The sequence below is a fragment of the Syngnathus floridae genome, chromosome 9, assembly GCF_059516105.1.
Source record: "Syngnathus floridae isolate MCC-2025c chromosome 9, RoL_Sflo_1.0, whole genome shotgun sequence".
NCBI classification, from domain to species: Eukaryota; Metazoa; Chordata; class Actinopteri; order Syngnathiformes; family Syngnathidae; genus Syngnathus; species Syngnathus floridae.
This window is the reverse complement of record NC_142421.1, coordinates 8,372,436-8,390,886: the sequence shown is the minus strand read 5'-3', so window position 1 is coordinate 8,390,886 and position 18,451 is coordinate 8,372,436. Positions and strand designations below refer to the sequence as shown.

The following is an 18,451-nucleotide window of genomic DNA, read 5'->3' as shown; positions in this document are numbered from 1 at the left end:
TCCTCTTATTTGGCCGACACACTGACAAGCCGAGACGTCAGCACCCATATTTCTCACCTATGATTCATACTCACTTTATTTGGCTTGTGATGAGGGCCACGGCAGGCAGCCGACTTGCACTCGTCTTCTCAACCACTCCCTCAGTTCTTGGCACTTGACATCCTAAAGGTCTCCCTATCTTTTCTCTTCAAGGCCTCTGATGAACTTTTATCACTGCGCTGAGATTAGTGGTCCTTTTCAGTCTCTCTAATAAATTCTGTACGTCACTCTCTGGGCTTCTCCCACAGAGCAACACAAACATTTGGTAGGCTACAATAATACTAGCTATCAGATATCAATCTGTTCATGTTTTAATTTCATTCAACTCAACTCGTAACTCATTGATTGTAAAATTGAAGGCAAATTCTTGAAGCAAAATTCTTCATTGAAAGAGAAAGTGATTTAAGTAGAATTAGAATAAGCGTGTGGAAAAATGAACAATTGTATAAAAAAACCTCATGATCGTCGCAGTAAATGGCAAATAAGTGATAGTCTCATTGCATTATCTTGGATGGATGGTCGGACGGACGGATAGATGGATATTTTATTGTATCCACACCCAAGAGTGGGCACACACGAGAGGTTAAAGAACAGATATGCAGTAGTTACATAAATTGTAAAAGATGCAAAATATTCTGAATTAAAAGAATAAGAGTAAAGTTAATTTTAGTCTCAGTGTCTCCATATGTGAGTTAAGCAGACACCTGACGCAATCACTTGACATACTACATACACGACCTCTTTGTCAGACTAAACCCTTGACATCACATCTCCTGTCATGGGGTCATTTCTTTAATTTTGGCTAGTTTGAACAATAAAAATGATGGGACGAGCTCCTTTCGACCCCATTAGACTGGGAGCGTGCGTGTGAGTGTGGTGTGTGTGTCTGCGTGCGAATGTGTCTGTGTGTGTGGTTAGTGGTTTGAAGAGGGCTGCCACATGTCTCGCGTGTTTGCGTCATCACGTTTATAAAAAAGAAAAGAAAATGGTTTTTCATCTCACAAGCCACTTCAAGTTATATTGTGTTAGCAGCACAAATCTACACATAGGCTAATGAGCACCGGTGGGCACTTGTGTTTGTTCTTATTGAAGACACACACACGCACACACTTCATATTGCAGTTTTACAAGATTGGACAGTGAAGCGTTTGCTGTGGCCTAGTGACGTCAGCAAACCAAAGTGAACCACATGCTCGTCATCTTTGTAGTCTTCCTCTCCAATTACACATGCAAAAATCTAGGTCACAATTGAGCACCAATAGAAATGGGCAGGATTTGTTATAGCGGGAGACGCATGAGTGTGTGTATGAAATTAATTTTGTACATTGGTGTATTACAATCAGAATTAGGGATGGGATTTTAATAAGAGAATCTCCCTCTGAATATTCGGAACTCCCGTTTCCTTACACGTGTTGTATGGAGCAGATTAATGCAGTGTAATCAAGATCAAATTTCAATAGCTCATGTCATGTTGTTCATCATTTGAGACTGCAAAATGTCTTAGACCATCAGAACCTCTGCTGGTTGAAGCATTTCAACGATCACTTCCAAACAACTAATCCAATTATTGACAAAATATGGAACGATTATTCAGAATTACCCAATTAGCTCATTTAAATAGTACAAATACAATAGTTAATGACGTACTGACGTAAGAAAAGATTTGCCATGCGTTCATTATTAGTTTACTGTAACTGGTTGCAGATGCATAATACATATGGATTGCATCTAAAGTTCCCAAGTAAAATTGCTTCCCTCTAGTCTAATAGTCTTAATAGATCATAATGCATCATCATCATGGAGTGTACAGGACTGCACATCGACATTGTCGGCCATTGGACATCAACATCATTCAATTAGATAAATGAATTCAATAAAAAATTGTGTTTGCTACCATATCAAATAAAGTGCTCATAGCTTGAACACTATTTAGATGAAAAAAACTCGGACCTGCAAATTATTATCATGATTTCATCATGTTGAAACAATTTGCTCAGTCAAAATATGTTCAATAAAAGATTATTAGTGTCTTGACATCATTCTCAAGCCAGCGAGCTGCATCTTGAGGGTCGGCAAAAAAGCTTGCAATAAATTACAATTTTGTACATTTCATACCTACCAGCGCACCAGGCCAACAATAAAGCTAAACCTAATATTCCAATCTACCTTGATTTACCTACCTTCCTTGACAAATCGCATAAATCTGACACCCCTGCATGAGTGAGTATGCAAGTTGCTTTTTGAAAAATAGGCCATGACAGGGGTTGGAAAAGTCACTAAATATAGCGACCAAATGACTGTGGTTTTGTACATTAGCTCTTCTCTGTTTGCACTCGCAGCCATGTTGTTAGTGGAAGTGTTGCACGTGAGCTAGTGATAAAAAATAAATTATGACCACACCACATTTATCAATATCCACAGTTTAAAATACTGAACATTATTGTAAAATGTCAGCTTCTGTCATTTAAAAAAAAAACAAAAAAATTAATTAACTACACTGCTTATATTTTACTAAGCAGCCAGGACAGATATGTGGATATTGCTTTTAGTACCGTTGGAAATGCTGATATAACCTTTTCCTCTATTTGAAACAAACCATTCCCCTATATGGAAGCACCGCAAAACACACAAAAAAAAGCCACACACATCTGTGGAGTTAATCGATGCTCACTGAACTCTCCCGAAACTTGCTGAAGCCTTGTATGACATCACACATTTATATATGGCCTAGTTTACCCTATTTTTTTTTTTTTTTTTTTTTACTAAATGACAGGAGTAATTAAAATTTAGATTGTCATATGAAAATATATACAGTACTAGGGAAAAAAGCTACTCTGTACTGAGGTCATTAAAAAGTCTAGTGTAATACGCATATATTCCATTCTACATAATGTGTGCGACACAGTGAAGCGGGCATAATTAGTGCCAGCTCTGTGACGTAGACAACGTGTGGCCCAAATGGCCGCTGTGAGTGGCGGTAACAGCATCTCCTGCTCCAGCCCGCCAGCCTCCGTCTCTGACTTCATTTCCTCCCGCTCTGACGCAGATGCCCTCCACCACCACCACCCCTCCGCCTAACTTAACACACACACATGCACAACCCTGCCTCCCCCACCCCCAGCATCCATCTCTCATCATGTTTTTTTTTCTCACTCAGTTAAACGTCCTTTTTTTTTATTTTATTCATACGCTAAGCCTCGCGCTGCAGTGCTCCACATACCTGTGTGATGTATTCTGTCTATGCAAGCTTTGACTCATGCTTTCAAATTGCAACCACATTCTCATCTCTAATTGTGTTCGTAGAATAGTGGACGAGCCATCGTTTTGAGTTTAAAAAAAAAAAAAAGAATCGGAATACTTCACAAACATATTTGAGCTCTTCACAAATTTAAGGAAGCTTTTCTTCTGTCTAACCTGAGTATGTTTTTATGCGTCACATTGTGTTAGTGTACATTAAGTTAGTTTTACAGAACAAGACTTTGATTAAGCCACAAAGTTAAAGGAGATACAAACGGCAGAAGATGATGCCCAACTAATGCAGTACGACACCACTAAATTTATCCCGGACGCAGAATCCAACGTATGGCATAATGCGTCATGATACAGGAAATAGTATTTGAGAGAGGATGTATCAACCCTACACCAAAGTTAGCCACCCTTATCCTCCTCAGGTTGCCATAAAAGGCAACCCTTCACTTGATCAGCCCGTTTCCTCTTGACGTGTCTGCACTGCCTGCACCTCTTCTTCAAGTCATGTTAGTTCGATGCATCATGAACAGCAATCTGAGTAGCGCCCACAATTTAAATGTCAAGCTTCTTGCAACGACAACACAAATACAAATAATGAAATTCTTTGGGTTAAAAGTAATTTCAAATTCATTTTTTTCTTCTTCAAAATTGACCTTGAAATAAACTTTTGTAAATGATAACAAACTGTTTTGTCTTGAATTCATCCTTAATGAAGCCCAACTGAGAAAACACAGAGAACGTGCAAACAGCGTACCTCACAACAGTCAGACAGTCGACCGCTGTTGCTACTGTTTTGTAATATACGTCATTGTAAAATAAACATAAACCAAATTCTCTGCATTATGATTCCAAGTAATTCTCACTGTTTTCTTCATATTTGTCACTCTCAAGCTTGTTCAATTTTTAAATTCTAGCAACATCATAGGCTAAATTGCTGTGCTCATGTGTGCATTCTGGCTCGAGGAGAGCCAGGAAAACATTGACTGTTACGTAATGTCAGGCTGTAAATGACAGCAGGGTGAAGTGCAAAATGAATGCCTCTCAAGTCCTAATGGCGACTTCGCTGTAAAATCCAAACAAAGATGTTGAGAACTCCGAAATATAAACAAAGATGTCATCTTTTCTCCGGGGCCTATGCATCTCCTTTGGGTGTGTTCATTTACTCCACTCTCTTACAAGGCACCTACTTTAATGATGTGCTCTGATTTGTATTTCCATTAACCCAAATTATGTACTTATCTCACATTTGTCCTAATGGATCACGGTGCACGGTGACGTCCATTGACGTCACAGTGAGATGATCCGCAATGCAGTCGCATGCAAATGTATCCATGCTGGGCTTCTCCTTCATCTCCTTCTTCTTCTTCTTCTTCGTCTTTAATGAATGCATTTTCAGACAAATAAAGGAGCGAGCGTAAGCGTGATCTGCCGCTTGGTTGTGGAAGCTAGTTACGAGCCAAGCTGTGAAGATGTGCATAGCTCCCTCAGCCCCCCAGGGACCCTGTATTTTCATGGGCCTGCCTCTGACGTCAATGCGCCGGCTGTCCTGTGGATTGTCAGAACAGACTATTCAGTTGGGGGGGAGGGGACTGCAAGTCACTGTGCTGTGTGTGCATGTGTGTTCTGCATGTGATGTGTGAGAGTGTGCCTGTGTGCCTCTGTAAATGTGACCATGCACCTCTGTGTGTGTGTTCATGTTTCTATACCGGCATGTGTTCTGTAAATGTTTCACTCGCACCTCAAGCCTGTGTGCATCCGTCCGTCTATGCAGTGCACAAAACAAACGCCTAGATTTCCTTGAATTGGAAATGTACTCAAGTGGATAAGGTCGGTAATAAAGGGGTCGGGGGCAAATGTGAGTGTGTGAACAAGCGCTCATGTTGCGGATGCCGGGAGACAGAGGTTGCCGTTATCAGGAGGATGCTTGTTCAAAAACAGCCAAGAGGGCAGAATGTTTCATCATGGCCGCCAACCGCTTTGAGTCAGATGGTGATCCCGCTGTGGACACGAGCGCCGCTATGATCTTAGGAGCTACTCTAGACATGTGACAGACAGACAAACGAACATACTGTGGCTACATGATGTACACATACAATATATTACTGTATAACACCACACTCGTGTACTAATTTGCTCGTATGAGAATCGTGGATAAAAACGGCTTTACTAGGAGGCCAGATGAAGAGTTGCGGCCTTCCTTGTGATCACCCGCATTTCCCTTCAGGTTGTTTATCCAGAACCAGTCACGAACGTTTCACTTTAAAGCATTTGTTTTCTATTTTAATAATTCTATGGCTGTTTTTAATGTGCTCTCTGAATAACCTTTTCATTAAGTTTTAATTTTTTGAATTGATCACTTCTACAACAATCCCAGAAAATTAGAATTTCCCCATCACAAGTGAGCGACATTTAGAACAATGCAGCTGGCTACTCTTGTGGCCCTTACGGGGACTGTTGGTGACCCCTGGTTTACGTAATCCATTATTAAATCATGCAATACTTTTATTGTATGATTCACTATTATTGCAGCATTCAGCCAACTATCATGATGATGTCACAAAAGGTTTCTGCAGTAATCGATATTAACTGTCGGTAGAAAATGGGCGGCTTCAGAATGTCAAACAGGTGCTGTGGAACTCAATGCTGTCTTTATATATATATATATATATATATATATATATATATATATATATATATATATATATATATATATATATATATATATATATATATATATATCCCCAGCAAGGAGGACATCTTCTACACAACTGTACTACGCTTACCGTGTGCTTGCAAACTAAAGAAAATTAGTGTTTTGGGGGTTTTTTGTTTTTGTTTGCATGGCACATCAGAATTTTCATGCCCAGGAGGAAACTAATATCATCGAGGTACCAGAATAGAAATGGGTATAATAATCAATTAATCCATTTTAGAGGTCCTGCATATATTGAAAGACCAACTTGAGGTGAACTGTAGCTCGTCTCTGTTTCCATTGGAATAATCAGTGGAGGTCCTGGCCTGGCGTCCAAAATGAAAAGCGCTCCCTATCTGCTCGGCATTCAAAGATGTGCACTTGACTTATTAGCACTGAGCGCGCCACCTCAGCAGCTCGCCAGAGTGGTCAGGCAACATGATCCAGCATAAACCCTCTGTGCCGCAGCGCTATATTCTGATCATATCGAGAGTCAGTGAGGAAGGTGTGGGAGTGGCGGTGGGTTACGTCAGCCTGTGCGCTATCAATCACTGGCATTCCTACACTCTCCAGCAGCTGGTCCATTCAGAGGTCACGTACTGTAGAACATAATGAATTCTCTCTGACGCATTCTGTCGCTTTTCTCTTCTACTGGGTGAAGAAGTGTATAAAGGTACAAACATCTGGCTGGGACTTTTTTATTTAAGTGTGACCAACAAAAATAAGACATGCAAACATCAAATATTAATTGTATGTGTTCAATATGGGGAGAAGGTAAAAAAAAAAGCCTAAGACAGCGTGAACGCTGACCTGGGTGGCGCAAAAATCCTGGATGAAGGTGCGTGACGGATAAGATGAGTGCGCATGTGCACAAGTGGTGAAAAGTCATTGTGAAAAAGGTCCACAAGTTTCTATAGCAAGGGCGACTATCGTCTGTGTGCTGCTGAAGGATGGAATAAAGCCTTCAGTTTAATGAGCGTGACAACATTTGCCCTGTACTACAGAGTTGAAGGTTATGACAGAGAAGATAACAACTAGCAAATTGGGAAAGCGTAATATTTATGAGTTCATAGAAACAAAATAGCTTTTGAAGGGCAATTTTGGTTGCCGTAAAATACACAGGTAGGTGTTGTTCTCGATAAAGTTTGTGTGTGGTCAGGGAAAATGAACTAAATTACCCAAAAAATTTGATTAGCCACAGTCAATGACTTAGCATGTGGGGCAAGTACTTTTTTCGCACTTGGCCAAGTCTGTTTGTTCTGTAATAACAAAAAAATCACAATCTTAAAAAATGCATTTTTTTAAAGTTAACTTGGGAGCTATATTTACATTTGTTTGATGAGCTCAAACATCAAAGTGGGAAAACGATTTTAAAGCGTATGAATTTCAGAAGAGGGAAAATACTTTTTCACCACACTTAAATGACTTGATCTTTAAGTTCAGTTTGTGGTCGTGGGCAACTGGATTCTATTCATGTACACTAAATGAAAGTACAACAGTGATGGGAGTTGCACAAGTCTTTTAGTGACGCTGTAAGAGACAAACAAATGATATTCACGTCACACAAGAGAACTTTACGTAATCTCTTGGTAGATAAGAGACAAAAAAGACCTTGGTATATTGAATATTTAGTCTAATGCGCCACACACTCTCATGCCAACCACTAAATGTCTCATACAGCCAAAAACTGGATTTACACTGCAAGTGGTCAAATTTTTGATCATACCGTTTGGTTGATCTGGACTGACGCTCACCTGTTGGTCTAAATGAGTGTTACCTGGCACCTTTTATTTATTATGTTTAGAGATTTCACTGTAATCTACATGTAGAGCAGATATTTTTAATATGATTATTGGTGTTGTTTGGATATATCTCGCTGATTGCTGTATTTTGATGGCATTAGGCTTGCACTGACAGGGTATCTGACATCTGTCCATTTATGCGCCAGAACATGGAAACTCCACACAGGCGGGCCCTACTAGTCAAATTCAAACCCCAAATCTCTCGGCTGTGAGGCAGATGCGCAAAGCATTTGGCAACCGTGTTGCTCTGGGCTAGAGGTGCATGTGTCCAATAATTTATACAATTATTCATTATTTATAATTAATAATAAAAAATGGTAACCATCATCTCAACCACCAATTTTGCACCGTCAAGTCTCAATGTGTGTCACTTATTCTCTGTATTTAATTAGCCAACATAATGTGATCAGTGATCAGCAACACCAACAAAATGTTGCTTTGTCAGTAACTCTCACCACGTCCAAAGAAATGCGCACATATCGTTTTATTGTGAAACCAAATAATCGGAAAACGTTCGCTTGTGGCTGACTTGACACCGCACGCTCTTTCTCTCTTTCCCTTCTCCGCGTGCGCGAGTGTGTGTGAGCGCTTCTGCGTGCGTGTGCGCGTATTTGACTGCGCTCGCTTCCTCCGCCGTCGCCCCTGCTTGCCCAGTCTTCTGCTGCACATCCACGGCGGAACTAGACGCCGAGGAGGCGGACGGACTGGAGCTACACCTCGGCCAGCGGTGCTGGGTGGAGGTGCGGTGGCGGCGGTGGTGGGGGGCAGCACACGACCCTCCTCGCCCTTCCCAAAATTGAGGACCCATCGTGTCCTGGAGTAGTTTTATTTTTCCCCCTTTTTCCCTTAAAAAAAAAAAAATCACAATATATGTTCTTGTTGTTGGGTTAGCGCACTTTTCTCCGCGGCTCATCTCTCAGTTTGCGCTCACTGTCCGTCATGGAAGATGGTCCGTCTTCGACAAGCTGTTTCAGAAGGTTAACGGACTGCTTCCTGGGTGCAAGTAGGTACACTTTTATATATGTAAGATATCTTCTGTCAAATTATAACGATGATGCCCAATACTTGGAGCATAGCGCGCAGCAACAGTTCCGTGCGAACGCTTCGGCATTTGACGTCTTGTCTCCTCATGTGAGCCCACTTAAGTTTATGAATGACACATTGATGGCTCCTCCACGGGTGGGGACCTGGAAGCAGCCTCATTCGCTGCTTGTATAGCGTGTGCGGTCCGGTTTAATAAAACATGCAGCGTGTTGGTTGTGAGTCACGCTGAGGACCAAGCATGGCTCCAACCAAGCAATCAACAAATGCAACCATCCCGTTTGGATATTATTTACAACCCATTTCGGGATGTGCCTTAATTATCACATTTCGTGTACAATATTGAAAGAAATTTAGCCTTTAAATTCAAAGCTGGCCCACAGACCCCTTGGGACATAAGAAATATGCAATTTCGGGGGCCCGTCAATAATAATTATTACTGAACGTTCATACATGTAGTAGACTGTAAATGTGTTATCGGGTTTATTATGTTTGGTTTAGAAAAAAAGCCACACGCAACAATTCAGTACAAGAACAGAAATGATCATTCCTGTTCTTGCACTGAAGTGTTGCCTTCGAAGGCTTACAAAAAAGGTCAATTGTTTAGATTCGTAAAATAACTCAACACCCATAAAAAATGTATTAAATACTGTAATACAATGTCAAGCAAATACCTAATAAAAATACCCATAAAGAAGTATTAAATACGGTAATACAATGTCAAGCAAATACCTAAATAATGATGTAAAAGAGAAAAGTGGAACAAAGTGGGGGACAGGAAGGGGATGAAAATGCTTTTAAAAATATAATAATATAACGTTGAATTATTACTTCTTAAAATTATGCAAAAACGCACCAAAGCTTTAGTAAATAATAAAATAAAATACCTGATTACAAAAAATATTTTTTATTACTTCTTCAGTACTTTAGCCTGTTTTTACTGTTGATTGTTCCTGAGTGGCCACAGAACCCACCTAACAGGTGTTTAAATCGCTCTTTATAAATTATTACTGATAATAATGCATTTAATTTACATAAAGCTTTTATGGACACTCAAAAAGATGCTTTAAAAATGGATGTAACCTTTTATATATAAACTAAATATAGCAACTATAAATATGTTATTTAACAACCCCAGAATGTGACAGGAAAATGTTTTCCTGATAAAATTAGTGCCATTTGGCTATTATATTGTGTAACTTTAAAAAGTTTCTTAAAAGTCACCAGTTCCCCTGCTCAGACACACACTGTCATTTACACAGTGAATGAAATGAAATAGAATGAAAGCCACTGTCTGAGCTTCTATTATATGTCGTTCTGCAGTTCAGTCTCACGCAAGGATAATGTTGTGTTTGAGTATTTGCGATTATCTTGCACGCATTCTGTCACGCCACTTGAGATATTGCGTCAGTGAGTCCGGTGACCTTTTAGGGAATGTGCATTTCTTGGAATATGAGTGGTGTCAAACCACACATGCGAAAACGTAATATTCAAGTATTGAATACTATATGTATGTATGTATGTATGTACGTATATATGTCTATATATGTATATATATATGTATATATATTTTTTTTCTAATATATATATATATATATATATACGTATATATTTATTTATTTATTTATTTATAATATATATATATATATATATATATATATATATATATATATATATATATATATATATATATATATATATATATATATATATATATATATATAAGACAATATGAAGAATGAAGCTAGAATGCTTCCTCAAAAACAACTAAAAGACATTAGGGAAGAGTCGGAAAAAAAATGTCTACAAAGAGTAGGCAAATATACTAGCGCTACTAATAAGTTGAGAGGAAGTGCTATCCAAATAGCGAAGAAAGAGTAGAGCAAGGAGGATTACCAGGAAATCAACAGAACGTTCTGGGGAGAACAAAGTACACCCAAAAAATAAATAATGGAAGGATAATACAAGATGGGAGTGAAACAGAATGAGGAACAATCTGGCATCTTCCTGGTATGGCTGCACAGTTTAAAATTGGAAGTTTATCTCCTAGGTACCCATCTTCTGGCTCGCTTTTGCGCGACTGAGGGGGAACCATGAAAAAACACATTTTGTTTTATTTACTGCCACCTTCTCATTGGTCAGTCACTGCACTTTTTTGAATGTCTACACTTTGTTCATCATAGTAGTCCATATAGTCAGATAGCTTGAAGAGTAGTTGCATGTGAAGTCACATACAAAGATTTGAATTAATAAATATTCTAAATTGTTCGTCCGGTGACTAAAATGTTGACCAATGACAGATCACACCGGGTGGAAACCCAGAAAGAAACCCACGTCACTGAGAGAGGAATAGTATGTGCTGATGGGATTGATCGGGATCAGATTATTTTATCTTCTCTGGACAATGTTTTAGAGCTCCAAATTCTTGACATCATCTGGCCTGAACAAGGTTAAATTGCATTGTAACGTCACTTCCAAAATCTCATTAGCAGTGCCTTACACTGCTGCTATGAGGTCATCCTGTGGCATGCTGGTATAAATGCAAAGTCACTGTTAGCTCAAATGGAAAAACTTAAAAATCTTTGGCCAAGATTTTCTCTGCTCGTATATCACATTATAAAAATATATAAACATGTAGGAAAGGTAAAGCTATTAGGAGTGATGTTACATGGTGTCCCATTTCTGTCAAGCAACCTATTTTGTGTCTTTTTATTTTCCCAATTGTTCCTACTGGTGAAGACGTGTCTATAATCATTATAGCATTTACAAAACAACAAATCTAGTAGTTGTGACATGGGTCTTGCACAGTAGCAAGTGTACACCAAATGGGACTTGATGCAAGAGTGGCGAGCTAATGCTGACTTGGGTGTGATATCACTGCTCATCTGATTGTAAACCGCGCGATTCATGGACGACTAGAAAATCAGACATGATTACATGTGAGTTGCTGAAATTAAAGGAGTTTGATTTATTTTATTGTGTTTAAATTTTTTTTTGCATCACTGCCATGCTTTACTGAATTTCTAGCCATTGGACATTTAGTTCTTCGGCCTCTTCAAAGAGGAGCAGTTGATTTCAAGATGATCATTTGAGATTTAATGACTTTGTCAGCATGCCAAGTTATTGAATTTTCCTCTTTATCCAATATGTCTTTGCTTGATTTAAAAAAAAAAAAACATACAACGTAAAAGATGTATTTCCAAATCTTCTTTGTTGTTGTTTTGTTTTTACTTGTAACGTAAAGGACTTTTATTTTTGAGTAGGCGAGTAAAAATATACATATTTTACATTTGACAATGACTAAAAGGATGCTTCTTTGAGTATTTGCCATAGTGTTATGAGTTTGTTTACATTTAATACCTTTAGGGGGAGCCCTGGAGCAAGACCTTTTTAAATACACAAGAAGCCAAAGCAAATAAGCCTGAGATGCAGTTTGATACCTTTTATGTCCAAATCTTTGGCGCACTGGATCAGCGCCAGGGCACAGTGTGTGATACAGTATTAGTGACAAAACAGATGACATTCTCCTCAAGGCATTCTCCATCCATTGACCCCTCTATCAGCTGGTGGAAGTTTTGGTATCTGAGGGGATGGGAAAAGGCCACAGACGGATAGATTCCCTTCCAACTTGTCCTCTTGTTGGAGCTCATTGAAAAACGTGATACAGGAGAAGACACGGGATCTGAGTTCTGTGGTTCTCATTAGCAGCTTCCCATCAGTTCAACATCAGTCCAGATGTGCGATGACGAACGTGACCCCATCGTTGATGGAGCTCTGGGAAGCGGTGGAGGTAGTGGGAGGGGGGTTGTGGTGCAGCAGCATTTACATCATTTGGACAAGAGGCACACTCTGAAGCATAATGATTGGTGCCATACTCAGAAATCTCATCAAATGAAGCAAGTTGATATGTAATTATCTTGCTTAACACTCATTTTCATGCAGCCAGTGCAGGCTTGACTCTCGCTCATTGCCACGTTGGTAATCACCTGTGGTTGACAGGCGATCAGTCCAGGAGGGTGTCCGCTGTCAGCTGGCTTTGACTTAACTTTTTCTGTAACCCTGAACAGGATGAGAGGTATAGAACAAGGATGCATTGCAGTGCAATCACAGAGTTGAAAGGTGAGGTACCTCTTGATATGTGTCTGTAGCGTGTCACTGCTTGCCCGTGAGCACACACCAAGATGTCTTATCTACATCTCAGTTTGCCATTTACAGCCCTCACCCTTTACATGCAATGACCTCGGCCAAAGAAGTGGAAATAATGCAAATTACATTTCCATGGAGATGTAATTTCTCTCTCTCTCTCTCTCTCTCTCTCTCTCTCTCTCTCTCTCTCTCTCTCTCTCTCTCTCTCTCTCTCTCTCTCTCTCTCTCTCTCTCTCTCTCTCTCTCTCTCTCTCTCTCTCTCTCTCTCTCTCTCTCATTTATTTTTATTTATTTTTTATTTTTATCAATGAGAAATTTCACCTTTTCCCTTTCTTTCAACCTCTCCAACTTCAACCTTTTTTTGTTTTGGATAATCTAGCTTCTAGGAGACATGTCTATGTGTACAAATACCAAGGATGTTGTCTGAGTGCTTACACAACCCTATATAATTCATGAAAAGACAACACAAATTTGTATACATCGACGTTTTGTCCCACCCCTAATCAAAAAGCGTGATGTTCATCTATTTAATCTGCCACCTTTGAACTGACTCGTATTGATTTAGCAGTGTAGGTCAGGACACACTGCAGAGGAGGACAAGAAGTATGTGTGTGCACTCACCTGTATTTGCCCACACATGCACACACTCTCCTCCCGCCTTGATGAATAAATGAGGTGAAAAGTGGGAGAGTGGAATCAAAGCTTATTCATCGTCACTCTCGGTGCCCACTGAATGGCTGTGTTGGCCGCTGTGCTGCGCCCCTCTCACACAGGAGATAAGATAAGAACCACATGCTCTTCAAACCTCCTGGCAAGGGAGTCCCAGGCGGAGCTGCTGACGCACGCACCCTACATCGAGCCCGCCATTCCCCACCCCTCACACATCCTCTCCCTTCCTGCCTCAGACTCTTGTCATGAAAAGTGAAAAGTAGTACCCTGGCAGCTTGCCCTTGACTCTGTGCCAGGCAGAGTAAGCTTTAATAGAAGCAGTCCTTTCCCCTTTTCGCTCATTTTTCACGAGTGTGTCATAGAGGAGAAACATGTTGCTCACTAAAAATCTGCTAGACTTATGACATGACCACTTGACATCATCTGACCCAAGCATTAAATGCACAAGCTCACTTAACATGCTTCTGCATGGCTCACTAAGGTCATGTCCAGGTCACCTCTACTCATATTTAAAAAAATAACATCTATAGATAGCAGCATTTGATTACTATGGTCAATAAAAGAAACCCAATTTGTTGTGGGTGTTGTTTTGTCAAACAGCAGAATTGGCTTGTGAGTGACATATCTGACGTAGCTGCCACATTGCTGTTCATGCCACAGTTTCATATTGTTCCCGTGTCCAATTGTTCTCCTCCGTGTCATGTAATTCTCAACAGATTCAATGGGAATTTGTGTGTCTAGCGAGTAATAGTTTAGCATTATTATGACTTCTTCACGTCATTGAAGGACTTTCCCATCTTAACCATGGATAATTTTGCAAAAGAGAAAGTCATTTACTGTGGATTCATTAGTTGGCATGTCATGCAATTAATTACAGATCAACCTTGGCTTTTGTCACCTATGTAGTCTTTGCTTGTCATGGCTGGAACGTCCATCTGCATGATCCTAGCTGCCCTCAATGGAAGCACATTAACAGTGTGTCAAGCAGTGCCAAGTTGAGCAGGCACTGTGCAGCTGAAAAGAAAATTCAAGTTACTAGAGGTTATAGTGCCACCTGTTGCTTCGGCATTCTATCGACATGTGGGCAGAGATTTGGAAAAGGCTTTGGTGTGCCATTTTCCATGATCCTCCACTGGATAGATTACATTCTGTGACCTTCTTACCAACATGGATTCTTTCACTTCCTTCCTCATTTTCTCCATTCCGTCACCGAGCCAGGCAGTGTGTGCACCGGCACCACCATTGCTGGGAAGGGTCCCACGCAAGCTCCAGCTGAGCTGAGAAGCTTCCCGCACTAAAATCTCCACATAACAGGACGTTCTATACCTAACAATATTTTTCACCTCATTGGCAGTGCAACAGTAGACTGAACTGAGCTTTTTAACTCGGAGTCAACAACCTAAAAGTTTGTTTAGACGTCTGAGCGGGAATTGTTGTGTCTATGTTTTACTAAGATTTTTAGATCCTTTGCCTCGTGAGTAATTTGATGTTTAGGCTTGCTAATATACAAACAGTTCCTGAATGCGAAGAGGACATTTCTTTTTAATGTAATCGTAGAGTTGGGTTTAGGGTGGAGGGGGCTTTGTCTCATCCCGTATCTTGCCAGGAATTATACAGCAAAAACCCAGCCCAATGTGGATGTAGTCATAGCACCAAGATGGACATCTTCTGCATCGTGTATCAGTTTGAAGCTTTGCCATCTTAAGTTTGTGACTGAGATTTCATTCCTTTTATTCTAATGAATCTAGCAGCCTTGCAACAGTAATAAAAACACAGAAAGTCAAATATGTTGCTCAAGAGTACAGTAGAGAACATTCCCATGCAATCCCAATTATTGTTCTTCACAAAGGCTGTGTGGCTAGAGAAATAAGGCCTTGCTTCATAGCACTTTCTTTTTTTCCAGCAAGTCTCTAAAGGAGCTTCATATAAAAGAAATGTGGCGTCAAATAGACCCTGGGGCTTTGTCTTCTTGTGTGAAAGTGTAACAGGTCAGATGTCATCAAGCAGTTCGCCATTTTCCAGTCCTGATTGAGAAGAGGGAGGGGGGGTAATATAGCAGAAGGATGTTGGATTTATTAATAAATTATATTGCTGTTAGGTGTCTTGCTTTAGAATCACTATAGAAGAGAAAGTCTGCAAAATACTTAATGAAAACACTTCCCTGTCCTCTCGTATAACGCCAGCCCTTACCTAATTGAGTAAAAATCCTCAAGACTGGGATTGTACCTGGCAAGAATCCACTGTTTCGCCAAATCTCTGCACACAATTTTCACCCACTACACAATGAAGCCAAATATTGTTGATTGATTGCAAGACTTTTCATGCTTAGTTTTTGAAATCCAGACAGACTGTGACTCGTTTGGCCTTCCCTTTCCCAGTGTCAGGGTGTGGCGTGTTGTCGTCCAGATAAGTATTACGTAACAATACCTCACTGCATGAACTCAGGCTTCAGCTTTTACACAGGAAGCACAAGTCTGAGTCAAGCACCACATCTCTGCCAAATGGGCTCGACTCACCCGTGAACATGCAGCGCAACAAGCTGCTGACCGCCAAAACATGACTCGAAGGGTACTGCAAATCAGTCAAAATACTTCAGAACTCAGGGTTTTTTTTTTTGGTGAATGTTATAGTCATTATACTTAAAAATCAGGGAAGGGTCTGCTCTGGAACGTTCTTGGTTCATGGTGTAATGGTGAACAGTTAGATATCGTGAATGCATAATCATGCCTTAATCAATTTGGTTTTAATAATAGCCATATGCTTGCTCTGTCCTTTTTTCATCGCTCATTTTAGTGCTTCTCTCCTGGGAAGTCTGGAAGCTGTTGATTGTTGTCACAATCGAGTCCAATTTTGAAAACAATAGAAGTGCAATTCGAAGGAGTCCCCTCACTTAGTGGCTGTCACTGTAGGCATTTTTGCAAATGTCACAATCTGAAAAGATGGTCAGCAAGATTATTCCTATAGTTCTAAATCAGTCGTTCTTAACCTTGTTAGAGGTATTGAACCCCACCAGTTTCATATGCGCATTCACCGAACCCCTCGTTAATGAAAAATTATTATTTTTTAAATTCAAGACATAGATGTTTTTTACGGGTGCACAAAATGAGCCGTGCATGAACATCAACTTGTTCAAAGAACAAAACAATGCATGAACTCACAACAAATTACATACTGGATTTTACACAATAAATCAGATTTGTTCAGACCTCCTCAGTGGAGGCTCTGTCGAACCCCTGAGACCGACTCACCGAACCCCTAGGATTCGATCGAACCCAGGTTGAGAACCACTGTTCTAAATCAATACTGCTGCGTTGGATTGGTAGGCCGACTCCAGAATTGTTACATTTCTCTATCCAGCGTCAGATAATTTGGCAGCACATGCAACCGGCCTGAACTGCAGGCCAAGTGTGCCACACCAGTTCATGACCTCCAAACCCAGCATCTTCACAGCACACCACATAGCATAATGCATCACAAAAAGTGGATATGCAGGTTAATTATTAATTATTTTAGTTATCAGTAGTATTAAGAGACCGCTTTCATTATATTGAAGATTATGTCGACAAGCTTTTCTTCAGACAGATTTGACTTGTTGCTCATGTTGAAAAAATCAAAACACATCGATTAGCCTTACTTTGTCATCATACTGCTTGACCTGCACACATCCCCCCAAAATACACCGTCACGTTGAAGTAAACACTCTCTAGAGGATCAGTTCCACAGCTGAACGTCCTCCAAAAGAAACATCCCGTTCTCATCCTGTTAACATTTGCTAAAAACGACAGAGCTTAGCTATTTTTTAGGGAAATGAAAGCATGTACGCGTCATCACGTTTTAAAGTGCAAGATCACTCATGACATGGTTGTCATTGAGTCTTGCGGAAATATGTTTTGTTCATTTGAATATCTATCATCTATCGACCGATTATAAAGATGTCTGGATAAATTCAAAGACCATCTTTGGTTTTCTTAATTTTAAATACATCTTAAAGTGCTGCTTATGACTTTTACTTGTGTTCCAAATTGCCCAAATGTTTCAGCAATGCTGTGCTCCTGTTTCTGTCTACAGCAGCTGTCCCCCCCCCCCGCCCCCCTCCCAAGTTGCTCTGATTTATTAAGCCATATTCCGTCGATTTGCGTCAGAGCTGGCCAGGAGTTTCATGAGGCCTTGCACTTCTGAAACCCGGTGTCTCATGTCTGGACAGTGTCAGACTGCAAAGCAACATCCTGCACCCTCCGAAGCCTCCTTACCTCTACCTTCCATTTCCTTATTTGCCTGCTAATGCACGACCCGCGTGTCCTTAACACACACGTATGTTTATTTCTGTGATTGAGCTAATATTTTGTTCTTATTGAAATATATGTAGGGGTACAGTCACGTGACTTTGGTGCGTCCTGTGTGGGGTCTGTTCCCACTCAGTGATGGTATGACCAACCAACCAAAAGGGTAGATAAAAAAAACACCTGACCTTAATCTGTCTTTTTAATGTAATGAGAGCAAGACTTTGTGGTTTTCTGTTTTAGACTGATTTTCCTCAGTTTGATAAAATATTAGGTCCATGTCATGAAGCGCATTTTTACAAATACTATAATATATAGTACAATATACATTTCATTACTACACAATCATTTCCGAGGGTATAAGAACTTGAAGTTGAAAATGTGTTTTCTTCTATGTATTACAGGTAAAATATTGCACATCCTGTGATTTATTGTAGATCTTTTGGTGTCTGTAAAGATGCTTCTTATATCTTTGAAAAACAAAACTAAAACATGAATCCGTTATTGGCAAATAACTTTTATCATTTCTCACA

At 40.0% G+C, this 18,451-nt stretch overlaps 1 protein-coding gene and 1 long non-coding RNA gene across 11 annotated transcripts in view; one reads left to right on the top strand and one right to left on the bottom strand.

Annotated features, from left to right (window-relative positions):
• pde10a (phosphodiesterase 10A) overlaps positions 1–18,451 on the top strand; it is a 46,691-nt gene that overhangs the window by 4,139 nt on the left and 24,101 nt on the right. For 3 of the 9 annotated variants that reach the window (XM_088385039.1, XM_088385038.1, XM_088385037.1), the window contains exon 1: positions 8,379–8,785. The exons of 5 other annotated variants lie outside the window; for them this stretch is intronic. Coding sequence is in view for 2 of the 4 variants with exons in the window: in XM_088385038.1 (XP_088241164.1) it covers positions 8,722–8,785 (64 nt within the window). In the remaining 2 variants the exon portion in view is untranslated. Of the gene's footprint in view, positions 1–8,378; positions 8,786–18,451 lie in introns of those variants that run through there. One more of the 9 variants, XM_088385040.1, reaches the window with a different exon arrangement.
• On the bottom strand, positions 11,811–17,395 carry LOC148393328 (uncharacterized). Of its 2 annotated transcripts, XR_015860380.1 has the most exons (4): positions 17,273–17,395; positions 14,537–15,662; positions 12,810–12,882; positions 11,811–12,672 (listed from the first exon to the last, which is right to left on the bottom strand). It is a non-coding gene; the product is annotated as an uncharacterized LOC148393328 (long non-coding RNA). The 2 variants fall into 2 exon arrangements; XR_015860379.1 differs by lacking the exons at positions 14,537–15,662; positions 17,273–17,395 and having other exon boundaries at positions 12,810–14,526.